General features: G+C 59.3%; 2 protein-coding genes and 1 long non-coding RNA gene across 4 annotated transcripts; 1 reads left to right on the top strand and 2 right to left on the bottom strand.

The window, feature by feature from the left end:
• Positions 1-1,592: 1,592 nt before the first annotated feature.
• SPATA20 (spermatogenesis associated 20) lies at positions 1,593-9,268 on the bottom strand. Its single transcript, XM_059379236.1, is given in 16 exon segments — positions 1,593-1,847; positions 2,006-2,086; positions 2,932-3,131; positions 4,433-4,644; positions 4,922-5,090; positions 5,406-5,598; positions 5,684-5,893; positions 5,990-6,064; positions 6,291-6,395; positions 6,496-6,626; positions 7,034-7,235; positions 7,326-7,469; positions 7,553-7,707; positions 7,845-7,909; positions 8,027-8,206; positions 9,192-9,268. Coding segments are annotated over 16 exon segments (2,370 nt in total). The 3' UTR covers positions 1,593-1,676.
• On the top strand, positions 4,493-24,175 carry LOC132003630 (uncharacterized). Its single transcript, XR_009400256.1, has 4 exons — positions 4,493-4,583; positions 5,005-5,141; positions 6,768-6,826; positions 23,942-24,175. It is a non-coding gene; the product is annotated as an uncharacterized LOC132003630 (long non-coding RNA).
• Positions 13,518-21,094, bottom strand: EPN3 (epsin 3). Of its 2 annotated transcripts, XM_059381146.1 has the most exons (10): positions 20,989-21,094; positions 18,776-19,452; positions 17,816-17,934; positions 17,025-17,105; positions 16,601-16,729; positions 15,573-15,660; positions 14,827-15,096; positions 14,532-14,648; positions 14,170-14,400; positions 13,518-13,952 (listed from the first exon to the last, which is right to left on the bottom strand). In XM_059381146.1, exons 2-10 carry the CDS (start codon positions 19,311-19,313, stop codon positions 13,618-13,620), a joined length of 1,908 nt encoding a protein of 635 aa, XP_059237129.1. In that variant the 5' UTR covers positions 19,314-19,452; positions 20,989-21,094; the 3' UTR covers positions 13,518-13,617. The 2 variants fall into 2 exon arrangements, with proteins under 2 accessions (XP_059237129.1, XP_059237130.1); XM_059381147.1 differs by lacking the exon at positions 17,025-17,105.
• Positions 24,176-24,190: the final 15 nt, after the last annotated feature.

The following is a 24,190-nucleotide window of genomic DNA, read 5'->3' as shown; positions in this document are numbered from 1 at the left end:
GGGAAGGGAAAGAGGACACAGAGCAGAGGGAAGACTGACTGGAGAGGGGTAGGACACACCAAATGCAGCCCCTTTCACAGCCATGCCTGTGCCTCCTGGGGGAAGACGGAGGCTCAGCAGTGTTTACAGTCTCCTGAAGACCTCGGGAAGAACCAGGTGTGCTGTCGTCTCAGACCAGCCTCTGACCCTCTCTGGGCCTTGAGGATCTATCCAGAGATGGTCAGAAGTACCTGACTTGTCACCTTACTCATGAGGGTCAGTGAGATGGAGACAGAGGGTTTTGCAAACTGCCTAGACTTTCCAGAGCCAGGGCTGGTGCTGCCAAAAAAGCCACCTGTGCTTCACAAGCTCTCCCTTCCCCTCTCACCACCCCCCAGACCCAGCTCCACTTGCGGGAGCCTCAGATTTCCTGCCCGAGGCTGAGCAGGCTCCAGCCAGAAAAGGGCCACCTGACGTTGTTGGCCGGAGTTCTAATCCCCTCCAGATGGGCCGGTGGCTTGCACCGAGGACCCAGCTGCCCAGTCAGAGCTGAGCCTAGTCCCACTGACTGTGTGTGGCTGTGTGTGACCGTGTGCAGACCCTGCCGACACGATTTGGTCTCCCACTCCTCCCCACTGCTGACATCCCCACAAGCAGCAGCCCCATTCCCCATTCGAGTCTTATCTCTAGCAGCTTCTTCTGGCTGTATTGCTTGGCTCTGGGGCAGCAAGGGTGCCCAGGCTCAACAGACCCCTGAAGGTGTGGGGAGGGAGACAGCTCCTTCCCCTTTCCCTGCCTGTCACCCCCATCCCGCTACACCCACCCTCTCTGAAGCACGCTTCCCACTGCCTTCCCCCAGGTGGAAGCTAGGTGGGGTTTCTGGGGTCTGCGAAGAAGACGCCAAGGGGAGGACTTGTGAGCATCTGAAGGCACAGGAGGTGGTCAGAGGAAAGCACCAGCCTCCCCTGCAGCAGGAAGGACTCAGATTTGGAGAAGCACTTCCAACCCAGTAGATGTTCCAAATGACAGAGAACCCTCCTTGAACTGGTTTGTGTGAAAGGAGGGGCACAGACAGTCTAAGCTCCCACAGGGAGGCCTTGCTTGGCTCCATCCTGGGATAAGGCTGGAAGCTGAATGGACACCCCAAAGTAAACATCCCCGGCTCTGAGAACAGCAGCTCCTGTGATATACCAGAGCATATGCAATGTCACGATTCCCTGAAAAATGAACGCTCATTTAAAGCATCCCCCTGCCCCTTTCCCCTGCTTAAAACAGGATCAGTGGGAAAGACAGGGCAGGCTCCTTTCCGAAGCCTGTAGAGGGCCAGGATTGGCCTAGCCCCTCCAGGCTGAGTCCATACCCGAATCCCCCACCCAGTGGTCATCACGGGCCCCCCTGGCCTGAGTTTCATTAAAGCTGCAATAACCACGAACTGGGGAAGCATCATTGGAGAAGGCGGAGGGGTCAGCCAGTGGCCCCCTCTCACAAGCAAGGTGGAGGCCCCGAGGTTCCCGCGGGACGCTGTTCGGTTTATTCCAGAGTGGGTGCCCATGGGGGGGAGCGGTGAGGGTGGCCAAGGGCTCCAGGTGACAGGGTGCCCAGGGACGGCCGCAGCGTGTGCAGGGCCCTACCAGGCCAGAGTCTCCTGCCAGTGGGGCAGCTCAGCCTCCCACCCCCGCCTGAGGTGGCTGAGAAAGTCACTGGTGTAACAGTTTCCGTAACTCGCAGGGCTCCGTGATGGGCATTGAGCAGGCTTGGTCCTCACACACGTAGGCTGTAGCTCGGTCTTCCAGCCGCCGCAGGGTACTGAGGAAGGGCAGCTGGCGGGACAGGAAGCTGGAGGGGTCCCCATTGGCCAGGATAAGCACCTGTGGGAGCAGCAGTGGAGATGGTCCCCGGGGGACTCTGGGACACGGGCGGGGCCACGTGGCTTTTGGCTCCAGAGAAGGGGATGGTGGAGAGGTGCAGAGGGGTGGGGGCCCAGGCAGGGGAGTTGGAGGCCAGGGCTGGGCTCACAGACTCTAACCTTGTTAGGGATGTAGACAGAGTGGACACAGTGCAACAGAGCCTTGGTGTCCTTGGCCTGGGGGTCTCCACAGATCACGATCTGAACAGAAGGGTAACTCCAGGGTCAGGTGCAGGGAACTGGCCCAGACCCCAGGAGTTCCCCCACCCTCCTGCCACGCTGCACTGTAGCCCTAGGAAGGAACACAGACCAGCTGCCGGGAGGTTGCCTGGAGGTGCACACACACACCCGGGAACACACAAAGCGACGGGATCCTACACAGCAGCAGAGATATGAGCACAGGGAGATGCAGCTGGGGCACAGACCCCAGCGCACACACATGCGCAGAGGTATGCGGGCACACACATGCGAATATAAGCAGGAAACCTGAACACGGGGCATGCGTGTGCAGACAGGCAAACGCAAACCGGTAAGCACTCCCCAGCGCACGCTCAGTGGGCCTGCGCACACACACAGTCACATGCCCACAGGGCCACACGCACCTAGATGTGCACACGCAGCAGTAAGGCAAATAGGGACCTGCACGCAGATAAGCACAGACCTGCACATACGCTGGCAGAGCCAACGACACAGACACATGGAGACCTGCAGAGAAACACTTCGCCAGCCACAGGGACCTATACCTAGCCCCTGCATTCCCCCTCCCTGCGCCGAGAGCCCCAGTAACAGGCTGTGCCAGAGCCCTGGCTCCCCAGATGCGTGTGCACTCAGGTACCTCGGCTGCGTAGAGCGGTCCTATGGATGTCCCCACGGAGACACCTGCACACACACTCCCAGATGGCCACACACTCCTAGACCTGAGCTCTGGAGGACAGCTCCAGGAGCCCCACCCTACGTCCCCATCCCCCACTGCAGCTCCAGAGCCCCCTCCCACCCAGGGTCCCAGCACAAGTGCCCTCACCCACCCCCCCCACACACACACATACCTGCTTGAGGGTCTGCTGATGGGCCGAGAGGGCGCAGACCATCTCGGGCAATGCCACGGGGACACGGCGCATGCGCTCAGAGAAGGCGGTCAGCAGGCACACACACTTGTCCATCCAGTCTTTGTGCCCCGTAAAGCCATGCAGCCGAAGCAGGTTGTGGGCCGACACGGAGTTAGCACTGGGCTCCGCGCCGTCCTGGTCTGCACGGGGGGCAGCAAGGTGGGGGCGGTGAGGGAGGGTTACTGGATCCCAAGACCCTGCCCCTGGGACTGTGGCCATGGTGGTGGGGGATGGGAAGGCCACCAGCGCTTGCTGAGCTTTCGCTCTCTCAGCCATTTGCTCCAGGGTGAACTTTAGGTCCCCCAGCTCCCCCATCTCACTGTGGACTCCTCAATCCAGCTGCTTGAGCCAGAGAGACATCGTCCTCGCCCCTCCCCACCCTCCACTTCTAATCCACCCAGAGTCCACTGGGTCTGCGGCCAGAAGGGACCTAAATCCCACTGCTTCTCCATATATCATACTTCCAGCTTGTCCGTGGCCAGCCCTCGTCGGGACTGAATGCCACTAACGGCCTCCTAACTGGTCACCCAGGTCCCCCTGCTCCCTTCTGAAGGTCCCTTGTGCACAGTCAGAATGATATTCCTAGACCTAACTGGACCAGATCACAACCTACTTAAAACCCTTCAGAGATTTCCACTCCTTGCCACGCCTATAAGACCCTGCGGGGATCTAGCTTTGCCCACATGGACAAGGCCGCTCTGCTGGCCTTGGCCCCATCCTCTGTCCTCCATCCTCCAGGCTTCTCCCAACCCTTGGCTCAAGGATGCCTGTCCCAGGTTTGATCGGACCTCCCCCTAGCTGAGCTGGGCCTCACTGTCATTCTCTCCCCGGTTCCTTTCACTCCTTTGGCTACCATTTACAAAGCACCTGCTATGTACCAAGCCGACATTAGACTTTGGGGCTGCAGAAGGAAAAGGAAAATTCTTGCTCCTGAGGTGCTCACGTTGGAGCTGGAGGAGAGACCATGAACAGACCAGATGTGTCTGGTGATGGGGAGTCGTACTAAAGCAGAAGGGGCCTGGGCACCTACCTCCCGATGGCACTCATGTTGTAACTACGCATCCATCCCCGCACTCTTGTGTTAGTCCTTACTATCATCTGTTACCGCATTTCCCCTGCTATGCTGTATTTCGTGAGGGTGAGCCTTGTGTGCTATGTGAATCCAGGCCCGCCGGTTACTGCTACCCAGTGTGTTCTACCGAATGGCTAAATCCATCTCTATATCCACCCCTTAAGATAGTACCGACGTGAGCTCTGTCTCACATATTAAGAAACTTGAGGGTCTGGAATATAATGAGAACAGCTGCAAGTCAGCTGGTTAGTAAGTGGTGGCAATGTGAACCCACGCTGACTCTTTACCACCACATTTCACTTATGCCTCCTCCCCCAGGGAAAACCAAGCCCTAATGGGGTTTATGCCAGCTCCACCCCCACCACTGACCGTCCTTCAGACGCAGGGGCAGACCGGCCCCCAACTCGGCCTCACTGCAGAAGTAGCCGCCGCCTCGGGAGTCCCAGAAAAGCCTGTCTTGCGTGTCCTGCAGCCGCAAAGCCCACTCAAGCCAGGAGCTCTCCTGCGAGGCCTCGTACAGGTCCAGTAGGCCCCGCACTACGAAGGCGTAGTCCTCTAGGAAACCCCAGCAGGGCGGGTTGCTGGGGGGACAGGCATTAGGGAAGGGGCTGGAGTCAGGCCCTGGGAGAGAGCATCTTTCCCAGAGGAGGCCGTTTGCCAGGACCCTCATAATCTCCCTCCGCAGTGGGTGCCTTTAGCCCATTTCCCGGGTGAGTAACTGGATCCAGGAAAGTTCAGAGCTCACAGCGAGCAGACGGCAGAGCTGGGATTGGAGCCTACCAAGGGGTAGGGAGAGGGGCAGAGATAGGCCTGGGATGCCCAGGGAGACAAGCCTTCCCAGGCTGCCCCACCCCTGACCTGTGCTCCACGGTTCCCCCGGAGCCCGCATAGCATGTCCGCATCAGGCGGCCGCTGGCCACGTCAAACATATGCCTCTTCAGGAACTTGGCGCCATTGATGGCATAGGTGATCAGCTTCTCCAGGCCCAGGACAGCCCCAGTCACAGCGTAGCCAGACACCATCAGTCCTGGAGGGAGGAGACACTGCTGGTCGTGAGAAGCTAGCCAGGCCCTTCCAGGTATGTCTGCCCCAACCCCCACCCCCAAAGACCTAACACCTTTCTGGAGCAATGGGGTGAATGGGTAAGAGCTCTTGCTCCCTGCGCATGACCTGGGGTGGGTTACTTAAGCTGTTCAAGCCTCAGTTGGCTCCTCTGTAAATTGGGGGGTGATAAACCGGTTAAAGGGAGAATTGGTATCTAGCAGGTTCCTGACATTTACAAGGGGCTTCTCGAAGCGTAAATCTGTAAGCGGGAATAGGGTGTCAGGCCCGGCCACCTCACCGTTCCAGGCTGCCAGCATCTTGCTGTCCAGGTGTGGCTTTGGCCGATGTTTCCGGGCCTGGAAGAGCTTCTCCAGCCCCGTGTTGAGCAAGGTCCGGACGGCATCCACGTCCAGGCCAAAGCGGGCAGCGGTCAGTTCCAGAGAATACCGGACAGTCAGCACGTTCTGGCCCTGCAGCTCCCCCTTGGGGTCCTGAGGAAAACAGCCTCTGTGAGAGGGAGCCCCCTCCCCTGCTGGGGATCCTCGGGATCCCTCCCCTCTCCCCAAGCATCCTCACCTGACTCGGGCTGATATTGCCGGCCTCTGTGAGCCCGTAGTGCTTCATGAGCAACTGGCCCGAGGTCAGAGGTTCAGTGGCCCCTAGCACAGGCTCAGGAAGGAGCTGCTGGACCTCTTTGACCGTCCACACATAGAAAGCACCCTCTTTGGGCCGCATGCCCCGTTCTGGGGGTGAGTCTGCGTCCTCTGCGCTGTAGAAACCTCCAGACTGGGGGAGAGGAGAGTTGGCCGGCCCAAGTGTTGAGGGCAGCGGAGGCCCCAAGCCCTCCCGCAGTCAGGCCTGCCTGCCTCAGTGGACACTCACCCGATGACTCAGGCTTCGAGCCACGTACTGCAAGATGCCTTTGGCGACATCGGAGTAGAACTCATCACCGGAGATCTGAGGCGGGAGGAAGGAGACTGTAAACAGAGGTCTCTGGGGTGGCCTGGGTACAGAGAGGGCAGTCAGCGTTCTCCCAGGAGGGTGGGGAGGAAGATTGGGCATATGGGAGGGAGTTAGGGCTGAAGTTAAGCAGGGGCCACAGGTCCCCAAAAAAACCCTGGAGAGGCAGCCAGAGGTAGGTGGACAGCCTAAATCTCTGCCCTGGGCTGGATTCAGGGGTCACCTGGAAGGCCTGCGTATAGGCCACCGCGAGCTGTGCCTGGTCATACAGCATCTTCTCAAAGTGGGGGATGTGCCACTGGCGGTCCGTGGAGTAGCGGTGGAAACCCTGTGCCAGGCAAGACGTGGGGTGGAGGCCAACGCCAGCCTCTGCCTCCCACTCCTCTGTCTCCAGCTGCCCCCTTGAGGGAATGCCCAGTCCCTCTCACCTGTCCCACATGGTCTCGGATGCCCCCATTAGCCATCATTTTCAGGGTGTGCAAGGCCATTTGTTGGGCCCGAGAGCCATCCTGGGTTAGTCGATGGCTGAGCCAGTATGAGAACAGGAAGTTCAGGATCACTGTGGGTACCAAGAGTGCTTGGGTGAGAGCATGGGGGACACCGGGGCGGGGGGGGGGGCAGGCCGAGGAATGATCTGGGAGATCGGGAGGCCTTTGGCCAGGCTGGGCTTAGGGATTCACTCAACAAGCTGTCTCCCCAGGACACTGTGGGGGTTTGAAGTTCAATGGTCAACATGGAGGATGGAACTTCGTTACCCAGGTCAGTATCACGGGGCTGCCGCTCAGACCAGAAGTTAGGTTTCACTGGAGAGCTCCTGGCAGGCGGGGGTGGGGGGTGGGGGGTAGGAGCTCACTGGTCAGTCAGGAAAGCAGGCGGTTAATGACGCAGCCAGGGGTCAGAAGAGATGGGCCGGACGGGCATCAGAGGGCTGGGATGGGGGTGGGGCAGGCATAGAGAGGCACGGACCCGGCGTGGGGAACTTGGGGGCCTCTGCAAAGCCACCATACTCCTCATCATAGCCCTCATCCAGCTGCTGGAAGCAGCGGCTGTTCATGGTGGCGGCGGAGGGGGGCACCTGCCGGTCACCCATGCTGATCTCCGAGCGGGCCAGCAGGGCTGTGGTGACACGCTGGCTGTTCTCCAGCAGAGTGTTCTTGTTCTGTTTCCACTGTGGAAGGCAGGGGTGGGCCTGGAGGTCAGCACACACACCCGCCCACAGTCCCCACCCCACCCCCAGTTCCCTGGCGGGCACACCCACCTGCTCCCGTATCCTCAGCAATACCGTGCGGAAGCCAACGCGGGTCAAGCCATCCTCAGGGGGAAAATAGGTGCCCCCCACAAAGGGCTGGAGGTTGGGAGTCAACCACACATTCATGGGCCAGCCCCCGCCACTGCTGGTGGCCTGGCAGAGAGAGGGTGAGCATGAAGGGAGCGGCCCCCTGTGCACGGAAAGCCCCCGGCCCGGTAAACAGGAAGAGAGCTTACTTGCACGAAGGTCATATACACCTTGTCCACATCCGGCCGCTCCTCGCGGTCAACTTTGACACTGACAAAGTCCTCATTGAGCAGGCGGCCAATCTCCTCATTCTGGAAGGATTCCTCCTCCATCATGTGGCACCAGTGGCAAGTGGAGTACCCCACTGGAATGGGGCCATGGTGGGCAGGGAGGGGTACCAGTGTCTGGTTGGAGGTTTCCTGGGAGGTCCCAGGCCCAGAGGACCCTTCCTCTACCCACTACTGCTCCTTTCCTGCCATCCCAGGGAAGTGGCTACCTTACCTGAAAGGAAGATTGGCTTATTTTCTTTCCTGGCTTTGTCGAAGGCTTCCTGTCCCCAGGGGTACCTAGGCCCGGCAGGGTTGAGCATCACTCACTAGCCCCAGGATAGGGGGGTGCAGGGGGGGCTGAGAGCCCAGCTGCCCCCCCCCCCCAGGGGACAGGGCATCAGGAGTGGTTCTCACCAGTCCACAGGGTTGTAAGCATGTTGCAGGAGGTACGGTGACTTCTCATTGATCAGGCGGTTGGGAACCTTCTGGAGTGTGGATGGGGAGCAGCTGGTCCGGCTTCCCTTCCCTCCAACAGGCATGGGCACTGTATTGCTGACCGTCACACTTCGGTCCTTGTCCCGGGAGGAGCTACCCCTGACATGGGCAGGTGGGTTAAGTGAGGGGTTTCTACCGACACGCCCCACCCCAGGGCCTACCCCAGAGGCCCATACCACCCCACCCTGCCCTCTGTCCCCTCTCCCGGAACCTCTGGCTCCCAGGCCAACCCACCTTTCTGAACCACGGGGGAGACCGTGGCCTTTGTGCTCCCCCTTGTGTTTTTGGGGGGGTGAAGAAAGGTGGCTCATTGGGGGCTCTCTGCCAGGTTAGTCTCCCCCAACCTCTCGGACCTGGCGGTGGGAAGGATGATGACTGTGAGGTCAGGGTGAGTCACAATGGGTAGAATGGTCCTTCAGTCTCCATTCTCCACGACCCACCCCTCACAACCCCCTCCCCCAACAGGGCCCCTCCCCATGATGGCCGCTCTGAGGGTATTTCTCTGGCAGGCCTGGGTTGGTGATCTGGGCAGGAGGCTGCCTGGGGTTGGTGGCTAGACAGGGCAAGAAGTGGATCTGGGACTGGACCGGGTGAGGTGCAACAGGAGGAAAAATCAACACTGGGGGCCTTCTCACTCAACATCCACTCCCTGGGCACTTCTATGAGAGCAGACCCACAGGTGGTCCAGGGAGTCAGAAACTGGCTCAGACCTCTGGGGGGCTTAGCCTGGGAGCCTGGCGCCACAGGGCAGATCTAAATGACAGGCCCTGCAGCCATAAGGACTGTGACAGATTAGCCCAGGGTGATGCGGCTGAGGATCCTTGGCCCAGCGCTGGGGTTCGAGGAAGGCTTCCTGGAGGTGGTGTCATGAGAGAGTCCCGGGAGAGCTAGCCCTGCAGCAGGAAGGGACCCGGAGAGGGGAGATGGAGGGCCTTATTGCCTGGGCCCCATTGCGGGAACAGACTGGCGTGGGGAGGAGGTACGAGGGGTGGCTGGGCAGGCACTGAGGACCAGTGCAGTGAGGACCCATCCTGGGGCCCTTGGGCGCAGGACCCGCTGCAGTAGCCCACTCACCCACTGGTACCTGCGGCTCAAGGCGAGGCCCCACCCGGCGCGGGGCAGCAGAAAGCCGCGGCCCAGTTAGGCCCGTGGGCCCAGCATAGCTGCTAGCGGTCGAGGCCGGGACGCTGCGGACCAGGAGGGAGGCCCGCAGGCTGCTAGGGGCGGGCCACGGCACCCTCCAAGCCGCCGGCGGGTCTTCACCGAGACTCCGGCCGCCCCGTGGCTGGTCTCCGCGCGCCGCCCGGTGGCTGAGCGTGGGATGGCAGCCAGGGCAGCCCGGGCTCGGGAGGACGCGGGTCTGTGCACAAAACAGGGCGGACTCCGCTAGACCCAAACCAGCTGCTACCCGCGCCACCCCCTTCCCGCGCCACCCCCTTCCCCCGCCCCGCCCCGGAGGATCACCCTCATGGGAGGAACGTGGAGGGTTGTGAGGATGTCAGAGCCTGGGATGCCAGAGCCTCAGGTCGTTTTGTCCAACCGTTGCCATTTACAAATGAGAAATGCGTGAGCAGAAGGCATGGCTTATCCAAACCCATCTGGCCATTGAGCTTGGGTTCTGCGGCTCCATCCCAAGGTCCTGTGCAAATCCCACCCACTCCAAGAAGGCTTCCCTGAATAATGATGAGCCAACGCCGTGTCCTATCATGTACTTAACACACTTGTCTCATTTGCTACATTCAGCCAATATTTATTGAGTGCCTACTGCCTGCCAGGCACTCTGCTTAGGTACAGTGGTGGGTGGAGAGAGACCAGGCTCCTGCCCCTGTGTTGCTCAGTCTGTTGAAGGCGACAGAAGTGTATCTGACAGCCACACACATGAATGCACAACCACCCACTGTGAGAAGTGCCATGACTAAGTTTAACAAGGAGCCTGGTCGGTGGGAGAGGCGAGGCAGGAGAGGCTTCCCTGAGGAAATCACACTTGTGTAGCAGTTGTGGAAGAACAAGAGGCTGGGGTCTGGAGAGGGCTGTGCTGGGGGAATGCTGGGGAAGCAGGAAGAATGGATGTGCAAAGGCCCTGTGGCATAGTTGTGAGTCAGGGCTGAGGAACTGGGGAAGGCAGGCATGGCTGCAGGGCAGAGAGCAAAGCGAAGAGAGATGGGAGAGATGATGTGAGTTCGGAGGAGGCCAAGCACCAGGTCCTGGAGGGATTCAAGAACTGTGAGTTAGACATTTTGGTTGTTGATGAGAGAAGAAAGATAGTGAAGGACCCTGATCAGAGGAGTGGCCCTACACTCCTTGGAAAGGCCCCTCTGGCTTCCTGGTGGAGAACGGACTGAAAAGGGGCACGAGTGGAAACAAGATTGATTAGGAGGCCCTGGCAGGACCCAGCAGAGGGGGTGGAGGTCTGCACGTGGAGGCAGAGGTTGTGAGAAGAGTCTGGAGGCCTGTAGAGGAGACATCCTCGGCATTGGCAATGAGGGAGAGGGAGGTTCCAAGACTGGTTTGCAGAGCAGGGCTTACCCTGAGGGGTGAGGCCATTTGCTGAGGAGGGGGCACAGAGAGGCTCAGGTGGGGGTTCATGAGGTCAGTTTTGGGGAGGTTTGGTTGGAGGTGCCCTTGAGATGCACATGTGGAGAGAACGTGGTGAGGAGAGGTTGGTCGGAGGAATTGGGGGCTTCAGTGTGCAGACAGGGCAGGCATGGAAGGGCCCATCCAGGGAGCAGCACAAGGAGAGAAGCAGGCACAGGTCCGGGCTCAGGGAACTCAGGGGTGCACCCATGGAACACAGAACCACCAGAGGGTCCGGGGAACACCAGGAGAGGGTGGAGTCCCAAAGGCAACAGGACAGAGTTGCAAGGAGGAAGGGTCCTCATGGTTGGATTCTGGGATAGCCAGCTGGGATGGGACAGAAAAAGGTCTACTGGCTTCAGCAATGTGGGCCACTGGGTGGGCCTGACAAAATTGTTGTAGTGAGGGGGAGCTGGCCATAGAAGCCGACTGGAATGGGTCAGGAGGAGGGGAAAGGAAGGGGACATAGAGAGGTAGCATGGGCACTTGATATGACGGGAGAGTCGGAAAGACTTTCAAGATGGATGAAGTTAAGTACAGCAAATATCAAGGGGAAGGATTTGGTTGAGAGAAGGCAATTGACAAGAAGGAAAGCAGAGATCTCTGAGAAGGTTGGGGCGGGGAGAGGTTAGTAGGAAGGGGGTCTGGTGGGTGCTCCCTGGAAGGAATGAGATTAAGATCAGAGAACAGGAAGCCTGTGAAAGAATTGAGGGTGATGCCAAAGCCAAAAGAGTGAACATGGGTAAGGTAGCTGAGAGGTCAAGGTCATCCTCCTAAATAATGGAGTCACGCAGGGTTAAACATCTCTGGGTGAGATGGTGAGCCAAGACTGAAGCATGGTAAGAATGAGGTGGAGCCCAGCCCTGGGTGGAGGGCAGGCGGGATTGCCCAGTGCCTCCAGCCTCCAGGAAGGAAGGCTCTGACAGGAAGCAAATGGTCCAGAAGTAGCTATAGCTACAGGGAGCAAGGCTACAAATCTCTTCTTGTGAGGGTCAGGTAGCACCCCTTGGGAGTCCTCAGGAAAGTCCACAAGGGAGAGCCAGAGTAGAAGAGGAGAGCCCAGATAGGGGAGGGGTGACGGGTTAAGTCAGCGACGGAGAAGGATAGAGATCTTGCAGGTGTGTGTGGCAGAAGCCGGTTGGGGGCACTGCCTGGCGAGACCAGGAATGAGGGGTATGACAGGCTCATTGCCCACGGGTAGTCTCTGAAGAAGGTGGGCCCTGGGCCAATGGACACTGGCCTGGGAGGAGCCACACAGCAACCTCATAAGGAAAGAACTCTTGTTCCCGTTTGACAAGTAAGGAAATGGAGGCACAGTGTCATAGAGAGGTTAAGTAATTTACTCAAGGTCAGGGAGCATAACCACTTATTACAAAGTGATTATTATTGTTAAGTGCAAATCTTGGAGCAGAGTTTTGAACTCTGTTGGTCTGACTCCTCTAAGCAGGTGCTCTTGTCCATCCTGCCTGTAACAGTCACAGCCTCCCTCCCAACAAAGCAAAAAACAAAAACAAAAACAAAAAAGTAGCTCCTTTCTCCAGTCCCCCTTCCACTTAAGAAAGTGAGCAGCATTCTAGCCCCCCGCCCTCCACTTCGGTGATTCTGGTCTATGGAAGGCTGTTTTACCTCAGTGACCTGAAAAGGGAGTGGCGGCTGGTAGCAGGGCCAGAGCCTGAGCACTGAGGACAAGTCAGTGTCAGGTGGTTCAGTGGTGGGAAAGCATTGAGGAGAAAGAAGGTGGATGACCATGGTGGCCTCCGGACGAGGTACCAGGCCCTGCCCCCTCTTCCCTTGGTTTCTCAGACCTCCTTACATAAACCCCTGGGAGGGGCCATGCTCTCCGGCAGGGCTGGGATTGAATTTCTTGCCCTAATGTAGGAAGATGGGAGCGGGTAGAGCCAGATTTAAGGTGACTCAGTAAAACACCAGGGCTCCAGTACCGGGGCTGTCTCCCCACTGAGTTCTGAGCTCCTGGAGGCCGCTTTGCAATTCTTGGATCCCTCCCAGGTGAGCCCGGCACTTTGTTCACAACAGGTCAATATTTGCAAATGAAACCTGGGGCCCAACCTGGGAGCTCAGGGCTGTGGAGCCAGAGGGTCTGAATCCCAGCTCCAAGTCCTTGCTAGCTTTGTGACTTTGAGTATGCCGCTTAACCTCTCTGAGCCTGTTTCCTCCTGTATAAAATGAGAGCAAGACCAAGGGCTATGCACTTGGTTTAATGCTCTGCTGCCCCCGTTTTGAAATTCTTAGTTTGGAACTAGGGCCCCGCCTCTTCATTTTTGCACCGGGCCCCACAAATGATGTAGCCAGTCTTGAGTGGGAATAGCATTATCTACCTCAGACGTCTGTTGTAAGGATTAAATTAAATAATCTGTCTAAAGTGCTTAGCACAGAACAAGTGCGTAAAGAATGGGAACACCTGCCTATTGTTCCCTGCCATGAGATCATCCCCAGTACCGATCTGTGGTAAATGAATGAAACGAGAGCATGAGTGAGAGCCTGGGGAGCATCTGGAAGCGAAGGTGCCAGGCTGTGGGGGTTGTACGGAAAGTGGGAGCATTTTTGCGCCCCACACTGCGGAGCACTCGTTTCTACGGCAGCCGGAGATTCGCGCTGTGGTCCTGACCCAGCCGCCACGCCTCGCAAAAAGTCCACCGGGTGGGATTTGAGGAAACGGGCTCCTGTCTTCACCATGCGGGCGTGCTTTTGGCCCCGGGAAGTCTTCAGTGCCCGTCCCCCGGAGCGGCGGAGGGGCTGCGGAGGCCGGGACGATGCGCCTGCGCTGGCTGCGGGGCGGAGTCTCAGCCGTTCCGGGCTTCCTGGGGCGGGTCCTGGGGCTAGAGCCCCGCCCCTCCCCGCCCCGCCCCGCCCCCACGGCGGGTGGAGGGGGGCTCGCGCGCCTGCGTCGCGGAGGCGGGGGTGGGACGGGGCTGTGCTCAGAGGAAGGGGTTGGTGCCGGCCTGCGGGGGCAGCTGGAGCGGCCCGGCGGAACCCGACGTAGGCAGCAGTGGCTGCGGCAGGCTCGTGGGCGGCGGCGTGAAGGCGCCCGCCTGCGGGAAGACGCTCACCGAGGCGGGGAGGGTCACGCCGGCCGGCACGCTGCTGAGCGGGAGGGGCAGGGAGGCGCTGTAGGTCATGGAGCCCAAGGGCGCGCCAACCGGCCCGCTGGCCGCCAAGCCCAGCGCCGGCGATCCGGTGCGCATCTGGTTCAGGGTCGGCCTCCCCTGCTCGCCCGCACCGAAGGGGTTGGTGGGGGATGGAGCGCTGAGACCTGCGGAATGAGAGTGGGTGGGGAGCTTGGGGCTCACGAGGGGACACAGCCCTAAATGCGGGTGTGGGTGGGGTGGCAGAGAGGCAAGATCTGGAATCTCAGAAATAGGGAAGAAGAGTAAGATTTTTAGGGCAGGGGCCGGGCTCTGAGAAAAGTGATGGAGAGAGCAGGGGGGCCCCCAGTGTTGAGACCCTGGCGGGGACAAGGGGTGTCCTACCTGTCAGGAAGGGGTTTCGGGTCTTTGCAGCCTGGGGCGCCTTGACTAATGAATCAAGGTTGACCAAAGAGGAGGCTGAAGGGCCCAGGAAAGACTCTGGAGTCCGGCATGCTCGGGCCTCCTGGCTGGGCTGGGTTAGCGTCTCCCCCAGTACAGCCAGGTCAAAGGCATCTGGTTCCTTGGTGCCATTTTGCTTGGAACTGGGGATGAGGTCTCCAAACAGGTCCAGCTCTGGAACAGAGATGATAGAACTCATTGGTAGGGAGAGAGAATGGTCACTCTGTGGTAAGGAGAGGACAGCGGTCACTTGTGAGTGGCCGCCTCATTCCCCAGAGCTGTATCATCCCCTGCCTCCTGCTTACCCACGGGACTGCCAGGCTTCCCAGAGGGCAGGGCCTGGGCACACTCTGGCCCCTCCTTGGTCTCTGTGGATACTGGAGGTTTGGCAAATGGGTCAAAGGGTGAGGTACCACCTAGAGCTGGCCAAGGAGGAAGAGGGAGAGGAGGTGGGTTGACAAAAAGGACAGGCACTGGTCCGACCCCTTTCAGGCAAGCAGCCCTCTTAACACGGACAGGATGTGCTGTCCCTTGGCACTGGAGGGAGGGGACCCAGAAGTCCTCCAGCCCCTCCCCCACACCCTCTGGCCCTCTGCTTACCAGGTGCACTGGAGATCTCCACTGAGGTCCCCCAAGGGTCAGCCCCAGTGTTGGGGAGTTTGTGTTGGGGGGAGTTCTGTGCCCAGAGGTCGGTGGAAGGGGGTCTGGCGGGCAACACTGGGGTCCGGCCCCAGGGCTCAGAGGAGGAGAGCATAGGGGGCAAGTCCCAGGGCTGGCTTCTGGACAGGGTGCTTCCTGAGGGAACAGGAGACCAGGGGTCTGCAGAAGGCCCCCAGGAGGAGCCACTGGGCTCTGTGTTCGGCCTGAGACCTAAAATAGGAACAGCACAGACATGACCTTAGGGCCACCTTTATACCCAGTCCAGGGCCCTTCCCAGTTACCCAGACTGAGTTGGGAGGCTAAGGGTCTCATCTCACAAATGAGATGCTGACTCAGGACTGACCCAGCAAGCTGGAGGCCCCTGTTGACCAAGTTATGCCAGAAGCCTGGACTCCCAGGGACGGGCAGTTCAGGCCACCTTCCCAGTCAGGGATGGGCTGGGGCCGGAAAGCCAGGGTGACCAGTGGAAATGAGAGAACATCTCTGAGTTTTCCATGAGGTGGGCTCTTCAGACATGCTCTCCCACCCCTCACTACAACCCCACGTCCCAGAGAAACCTGAGGCTCAGAGGGGTGAGTGACTTGCCAATGGTCCTCAGCTATGGGGAGGAGGTGCCAGCAAATGGCTGGAAAGGAAGGGTCTTTCTGGGGTCAGCCTGGGAACGTCTTGCAGCCCTGCATGCCCACCTGGGATGTCCCATGGGTCAGCGGAGCAGTGGGTGGAGGGCGGGGCCGGGGTGGGTGCGAAGATGTCTGCCAAGTCCAGGATGGAGGACTGTGGAGTGGGAGAGGCAGCCGTGGCTCAGAAGTGGGTGAGACCAGAGGAAGGGCGGTCCCTGGCCTGTCTCCCTCGGTCCAGCTCATTCTTTCCTTTATTCATTTCACAAACATCTACTAATGATCCCTCATCTCTGTACAGTGTTTTGCAGTTTATGAAATGTTTCCTCATCCATTTAGTGCCTGATTTTCGTAACAACCCTGTGCAGTAGGTTGTGCGGGTAGTGGTGTGCCCATTTTACAAATGCGCCAGCTGAGGCCCAGAGAGTGGAGATGCTTTGCATGAAGTCACACAGCTGGGGAGAGGAAGAACTGGGATAAACCCAGGCCTGTCTGACCCCTTCCTCAGTTGTCCTGATCCCCAGTCCGTTGGTGGTAAAGACAGGTTTTATGACCAGTCTGCCTTCCTAGGTCAGAAACTAGCCACCATGAACATGGGCAGAAAGGGGACAGACACACCCTAGGGTTAGCATCCTCTGCTTTGGAGGGTGGCTTTGTTCCCAGCAGCTACCCACTCCCCCGTTCTTGGACAGTATGTGTATAAGCCCAAGATACTGTCCGTACCGCGTGCCTGCGCGCCCACCCCTGCCCCAGCTGCATCCACAGCATCACATATTCCTAGAACGCCAGAGATTGAGCTGTCCAACAAAAAGGGGAAACTGAGGCTATAACAGTGATGTGCCCCAAGTCAGAGTGGCAGCAAATCCAGAATCCAGGGTCCTCAGATCAGGATTCTTTGTATCCCACTTTGCTGTCTGCTCAGTCATCAGCCCGCGAGGTCTGGGACTGGGGACCACTGCACCCCTCCACTCCCGGTTTCATTCAATAAATGCCTAAACAGTGCTTACCATCTATGAAGTGCAGTTCTAAACTCTACAAATACCAACTCAGTTCATGTCGCAGGCTCAGTCAGCCCAGGCACAGCAGCCTCTCCCTACCTGGCTGGTTTTCAGCTTCTCCTCCTCCTTTCTCTCTTCTCTCTCCGGCTCTTTGTCTTGCCAATGGCGGACCAGGGCCCCAGCACCATTGGCCACAGGGGAGTCCTCTCCCCGCCAGGACCTCACCTCCTGCAGAAGGCAAGAGGAGTGAGGACAGCATGGGCAGCCCAGGCTAGATTTGAGGGGATTGGAGCTGGCGTTGAGAAGAGTGCAGTGAGAGAGAGGTTAGGCATAGCAGGACCACTGGGTGAAGCGGGAGAAGCCTGGTTAGTGCCTGTGTAGCACCTGCACCAGCACCAGCACCTAGTTCTACACCAGGCCCTGCACCTGCACCTAGTTCTACACCAGCCCCTGCACCTGCACCTACAACAGTCCCTGCACTTGCACCTGCTCCTACACCAGCACAGGAGGCTTGGCCCGCTACCTTCTCATGCTCCTGCCGGCTCAGACGCAGAGCCAGCTGCAGCTGTAGATCCTCATCCCTGTGGGATGCTGGGGGGACCGGCTGTGAGGGAGGAAGAGAGGGGTGAACAGGGCCCAGTGCTCCCACTCCGAGGTGGGAGGGCAACATAGCCCAACAGGGAGAAGGGCATGGAGAGAGAAGGCCCACCCGGGGTGGAGGTGAGAGGCCCATTCCCAGGCAGCAAAGGTGGGTGTGGCCTTCTCCCTGCCTGGATCTGCAACCAGTTTCAAAATCCAGAAGATTGATCCTTTTCTTCTGGGTTCTCTGAGTGCCCCCACAAAAACCCTGCCATGGGAGGTCCAGCTGCCTGCCCAGTCTACCTAGATCCACAGAGGTGACGGCAGAGAGAATGATATTGGGGGGTGTCCCTGTCCCCCTAAAAGGACAGCTGGTGCCACGGGTTGTGGGGTCAGTTTATCTCTGTGCCCACTCACTGCTTCCCTTCCATGGAGCCACAGCAGACCCAGGAGACACACAAGTACCCTCAACCCAGTAGGCACTCATGGCCCTTTCTAGGCCCCACCAGAGGGGACGGGAGGCAGGGAGGCAGTCCCTGCCAGAACAGTCGCAGGGACAAGGACAGGCCTGTGCTGTCCTTGGGAGTCGGGCCAGGATCTTGGGACCCAGAGTGAAGGAGCCTAGGAGTCAAGGGTGTGGGCCTTTGGGGTACCCTTCCTTGCTCCCCCTCATCCACCCTCCATGCCAACCCCAGCCCGGCTGTGGGGCCTCCCAGGCTACCCCAGAGGCCTCACCTTCTCAGCCTCCTCCCGGCTCATGGCCAAGGCCAGCTGCAGCTGCAGCTCCTCTTCTCCTGACGTCTGGGGCCGGGCCTGCTCCAAGTCCGAGGTATAGCGGGGGGATGAGGAGGAGGCTGCAACGACCACACCGGTGACTTCTGTGACCACAGAGGTGCCCATGCCCTCCCTTCCCCCTCCCCACCAGGAAGCTAAGACTCAGAGAGAGAAACTAACGACTGGCCATTGAGGGCTCCAGGGGGTCAGGCGGCATGCCTGGTGCTTTGCGTAAGGTTTGCCAGTCTATCCCATCAGAGACTCCTGTCCCTACTTTACAGATGTGCCAATAGCTCACGGTGGCCTGGCTGGGGTCCTGAGGTAAGGCTCAAAACCAGGTCCCCTCCTCCAGCTCCTGCACTCTTCCAGTGGGGGGGGGGTCCCATCCTGCCTGGGGTCCAGTGAGGGGGGAGGGTTCAAGATGCCAGTCAGTCAAGGCCACGCTGTCAAGAGTCCAGAACGGCTCTGCAGCCACCCCTGTTTTCAAGGACAGTGCCCTTGAGCAAGGGGTCACGAGGAATGCCCCTGATGGAGCGCCCAGTGCTATGTGTCTGGGCTCAACGCCAAGGGCATTCCTGGGCTTGGTCTCGCTTGATTCTCACATCCAACAACTGGAGAAGATAAGATTTTCCCTAATTCAGATGAGGAAGCAGAGATTCAGAGAGGCAGCCCTCTAGATCACTCAGCTGGAAAAGGCACAGAATAAGGCACGTACCAGACCACAGAGCCTGGGCTGCGGCCACCACTCCTCCTGGGCAGCTCCCAGACCAGCAGTTAGGATCCCGCTGTGCGGTAATTTGCAGGTCACCTGCTGTGCCAGGCGCCTGCCTTCCCTGGCTCCATTCCCCATCTCCCTGAATGCTGGTGACAGTCCTTAGAACCTGCGCCCACCCCCCAGCCCCAGCCCTGGGGCTCACTCACAGTTGTAGGAGGATGGGGAACCGCGAGAGCGCCCGAGGCCCAGCTGCCCGCTGCCGATGCCCGTGCCCTCCAGTGCCATGCGCTCCTTGGTCTTGAGGGCGTGGGTCCGCTCCTGCCGGAGGCGCTCCTCGTCCTTGAGCAAGGCCATCACCTGCTTGACCTTCTCACGCACGTTGACGCCCTGGTCCTTGCCGTCCCGGTCGATGTACTGGAAGTCCTTGAGCGTCTGGATGGTGTAGAGGTTCTCGCGGCACTGGTGGGCCACCCGCTCAGAGCCCGTCTTGAGCAGGTAGTCCAGCAGCGTCAGCGCCTTGTACACGTGCCGCCAGTTCTTGCCGCTGTCGTTGAGCCGCCGCCACAGCATGCCCATGACCTCTGCGAAGGCCACTGTGTTGAAGGTCAGGTCGGCGATCTCGGACATGAGCGAGCTGGGCGGGCCCCACGGGTCATTGCTGGTGGCCTCGCGCACCTTGATCTCTGCCTCCGAGTAGTTGTGCACGATGTTCTTGACCTGGCGCCGCAGTGCGGAGGTCGTCATGGCTGGGGACTTGGAGATGGGCGGCCCCCGCCCCAGCCGGAGGTGAAGGGCCGAGGGCCACCGTCTCGAGGTCACGGTCTCCAGAGATGGGCCGCCGTGCTCTCAGCAGGGCGACTGCATCCTTGGGTTCCACATGGGTCTGACCAAGAGAGAGACAGAACTCAGGGGTGATGGGCCCTCCCCGACAGCCACTCAGCCATGGACCGAAGGCCTGGCCAGGGGTCTCCACGGCCAGGAGCCCCCCTCTGGCAGGCATTTATTTTTACATTTTTAATTTTACATATTATTCAGCAGGCACTTCTAGTTTCGTGTGCTCATTGCTGGTCACAGTCACACCACAAAGATGAGATTATTACCTCTATTCACAGACAGGGAAGTGAGGTTCACAGAGCTACCCCGGGCAGCACACGTTTCTCCCCTACCCAGCCCTTGCCCTTTGCAAAAGACATGAAAGTCACCCCCAGGAATGCCTGCCTGCTCTGCTCCTGCTGGGCTATGGCTTCCATGTCTGCCAGGAGTTAGCTTAGGACCTACCCTTTCCAGCTCCTTCACCCCTACTCTCGCCATTTCTCATAGCATAAGTCTGTGCACCTTAATTCATTCAACACCTAGTTCCTGGGGCCTTCTCTGAGCCTGACACTGAGCCAGACCCAGAGCACAAGTCCTGGACCTCACACATCAAGCTTCAGGGGCACAGACATCTCGGTGGAGCATGGGCATGCCCAGGAGTACCCAAGCTAGGAAAATCAGAGGGGACTTCCCAGTGGAGGTGACAGCTGGAGGTCTGAAGGGAAGGGGAAGCGGCAGGGTGAGGAAGGATAGCTCCCAGGGGATACTTGAGCTGGGCCAGAAGCCCAGAGAGGAGTCTGGGGCAGGAAGTGGGCCCTGGCCTCTCAAAGAGACCTAGTCACTGCCACCCCTGTAGTACACAGGAGAGCACTGAGGTCAGGGAGGGGACATGGACTGCCTACAGCGGTGTATAAGCTGGGCAGAGCTGGGACCAACACCTAGGTCTCTAGAGACAAATGTGATACTTATTGACAGTGTTACTGGTTTTGTAATTAATTCATCTGATTGCTTTATTGTCTCAATTCCATCTCAGCCAGGATGTAAGCTCCCTGAAGGCAAGGCTTGGTCTGAGCGCCCCAAACCTGAGGTCCTAGGTACGTGGCAGACCCCTGATTCCCCAGCTGAGTGGGAAACAGGGTCAGCCTGCTACCCTCCCACCCCCCAACTTCAGGACCAGGCCATCTGGGGAAACCAAACTCAGGCTCAAGACAGAAAAAGGCTTTCCCGGGGCCCTACCAGAAACCCAAACCAGAATCCCCCTGCCACAGCTGTTTCTCTCATATGGGTACACACACACACACACATCTACACACAGGCTGGACCCACAGAGTGTCCACACCACCTGTGACCCCCCACCAATATCACCACCCATGGAGACCGCTCCTCTCCAGTCTGACAGGAGTCAGAGGCTGCCTGTCCTGGCCACCGCACCCCCCCAACTGGACTTCCCCTCCACCCAGCCTGGCTAGCCCTGGGCTCAGGTCAAACCAGCCAGCAGGCCTTGGCTGGCTTCTTCAGGGCCCAGGTGCCTGGGAGAGCTTGGGCCCGTTGGAGGGGATCCCGTAGGACACCAGGCGGATGGAATGCTGGCTAAAAGCCTGCCTACCTTCTGTCTGCTGTCTGTCCGTCCAGCCTGGCAGGCCTTCTGTGGGGATGCCACGGCCAACGCTTGTTTAAGTCCTGCCCTCCCCCTCACTAGTGACTCAGACCCATCCTTCCCTCCCCAACCGGTGGGCTGGAGGGTGGCAAGAGGCAAGAAGAAATAATTGTGCCCCACAGCCCGCCCTGAGTGCACGCCCCTCCCAGGGCTGGCCACAGAAACCAGCTCAACCAGTCTGACATCCTGACTCTACCAGCAGCCCTACCAGAGCCTGGCTTCCCCTGCCCTCCAGCCGAGCCTGGGGTACTGGGAGGGGCCCTCAGCATGGACCCTGTAGCCCTGCCTGGACTCTCCAAGAAGCGGGGGATGGTGGAGCCATCTCAGCACACCTTTGCTGGAGCTGCGGGGAGGGAGGGATCAGAAGTCCCAGGAAGGTGCCTGGGCTTCCCTCCCCTAAAGTTAAAAGGAACAAGGTGGGGAGGAAAAGGGGGGCAGGGTGAGGCCCAGGGAGCATGGAAAGGAGCGGGGAGGAAGGGAAGGAACACGGGAGGGAGCAGCTGGGAGCCCTGCCAGCGGTGTTACAAGCCCAGGGTTTTATCGAACACAATATGCCCAGAAATAAAAGGGAGTGAAACAGAAACCCAGCAGCCAGTGGCGGCAGCGGCAAGCCTGGGCAGGCGGGTATGGAATTACTGCAGTGACCTTGAGCCAGACCCTGTCAGGTGGAAGGAAGGACACTGAGAAGGCAGAGCCTGAGAGGCTCATTCAGACATGGGGTGGGGGTGGCCTCCCCTCCCCAGAGGCAGGAGGGTAGGGGGCAGAGTGGGGAGGGTTACACTGCAGGGTGGGGACAAGTCACGGGGTACAAGTCTCTGCTCTCTGCTTTATAGAGGGTGCCAAAGAGAACTTTACAGGGGAGAGGGGGTTCTTTTCCAGGACTGGGGAAAGTGTCAGTGCAGGAAGTAGAGGGCATCCCTGGAGCCGGGATTGAGGGAGAAGGAAAGAGCTTAGATATGTTGAGTCACGTGCAAGAGTTTGGCCAAAGTGTGAGTGTGCCCCACCAGCCCGGAGCGCCTCCCATCCTCCGCTAAGGCAGCCCCAGCCCCTGCCCTGCATCAGGTCAAAGTGGAGGGGGGAGGGGATGGGAGTGAGAAACTCTTGCCAGTGGACAGACAGGTGTGTGAGCTAGAGCTCTAAGCTTAAGTCAGCCCTGAAGTGGCTGTGTCCTGGGACCCTGGAATGGGTAGGGGGCTGCCTCAGGGGCTGAGGAGGAGGGGCGGGCGGAGGGGAATGGGAGTACACCAGGGAATGCCACCAAAGATGCTGGCCCCAGGGTAGGGAGCCAGCCCTTGAGTCCTGCTTCCTGGGGGCTGCAGGGAGGGAGGGAGGGGCAGCAGGCAGGGGCAGCAGGCAGGAAGCATCCAGGATCCTCTGTGGCCCTGTCCTCCTCACCCCTCCGCCTGGGACCTGGGAGGGAGACTAAGTCCCAAGCCTTCCATGAGAGGCACCGCGGCTGCCTGGGAGGGGCCGTCTTACCTCTGGTGCAGGCTCCCTTGGCCCCAGCCCTGGGACCGTGAGCAGCCTCTGCAGTGACCTTCCGACCCGTTCGGCAGGGAGACAGCACAGCCTCGGGAGCGTCCCCAGAGCCATCCACCATGGACCCGCGTCCTGGAGATGCCCACCCTCTCCCAGGAGGCGCAGACCCCTTGGAAGGGTGGCGGCAGGGTCCCCAGAACGAGCTGCGGTTCTGCCTCTTGCCTGCTGGTGTTTTAGCCGCCCGGCCAGCAGGCAGCACTCCGAGGAAAGTTGCTCAGCTGGCCTGGCAGGTCTGTCTCAGCAGTAACAGGACACAGGAGGAAGCGCTGGGCTTGTTAACCCTTTCCTGCTGGCTGGGCAGGCAGCACCTTTGGGGGTGGGAGGCCTGCCAGCTGGCTGTCCCTGGGAGGCACAGATCCAGAGTCGGGCTGGTGGCCCACTCCCACCCTGCAGCAAGTTAACCCTTCCCCTGCCTCAAAAGGAAATTGGGTGGGGGGCGCCGGTCTCCAACACCCGTCCTAATCCTACTCATCTCCCCGGGGCCAGGAAGACCCAGGGGAGGGCTGGCCCTTTGGTGCATTTGTTTTTTGTGGGCTCCCTCTGGCCCCCTCAGCCACCCTGAAGGGGGCATCCAGGCTCCAGGCATAGCCCCTCTCAGCCTCTGAGAAACAGAGTGACCTGCTCTCTCCAAAGCTCCTCCCACTTTCAACTAGAGGATGCTGAAGCCTGTGAGGTTTTTATCAGAAGCGCCAAATGCAAAATCCAGCCAAATGCAAAACCAAGCTGGTGGGAGGCTGCGGCCACCTCTCCATCTCCCGCCTACACCTCTGCCCCACCAGCACTTAAGGCCCTGAGCCCCACATTAGCCAAGTTGCTCTCTGAACTCTGGCAGCCTGAGTCCACTCAACTGAAAGCCATTTGGGAACTGAGTCTGAGCTGAAAGCTGCCTTTCCTTTCCAGGAACCACCTCTTGTCCCCTTCCCATGTCTCTGAACAAGAGGGTAAGCATAATGTCAGAGGCTGTTTTTCAGGCAAAAAGTGGTTCCAGGGGGGCCAAATGGCCTGCCATGAGGAGGGGATGAGACAGGCTGCCGAGGACATGGGGATCTGGCCTCTAGGGTCCTACAGTGTGATGAGCATGGTCCCCAGAGACTGGGACCTGGCCCTTGACCCAGTGGAAGTGGGAGGATCTCAAGGAGCCAGGCCCCATGGGGTCTAATTCTCCTGGTCTCACGCTTGTCATGCTGGGTGAGGACACTTGGGGAAGACCTGGTTCCAGGAAGCGTAACTCCAAAAGTGTGAGCCAAGTAAGGTCAGAGGCAAGGATTTCCAGGGCTGATGCTCTCTGTGTTGTCACATGATTCATTCCTTATCCTGGTACCAGCCTGCTCTTCCGCTCATTATCCCACACATCACCTTCCAGGTGTGTCTCTCCTTCCTCCTGTTGGATGGCTCCGGGAACTAGGAGGAGGGGAATCCGAGGCAGGTGGGACACAAGGGACCCTGGCCGTGAGCTGCTTTCATCAAGATCTAACGTCCAGGGCACCTGGGTGGCTCAGTGGCTTAAGCCGCTGCCTTCAGCTCAGGTCATGATCTCAGGGTCCTGGGATCGAGTCCCACATCGGGCTCTCTGCTCAGCAGGGAGCCTGCTTCCTCCTCTCTCTCTCTGCCT

Source organism: Mustela nigripes, chromosome 16 (genome assembly GCF_022355385.1).
Source record: "Mustela nigripes isolate SB6536 chromosome 16, MUSNIG.SB6536, whole genome shotgun sequence".
In the NCBI taxonomy this organism is placed as follows: Eukaryota; Metazoa; Chordata; class Mammalia; order Carnivora; family Mustelidae; genus Mustela; species Mustela nigripes.
Note: the sequence above shows the minus strand (reverse complement) of the source record. Positions and strands in the feature narration are given on the sequence as shown.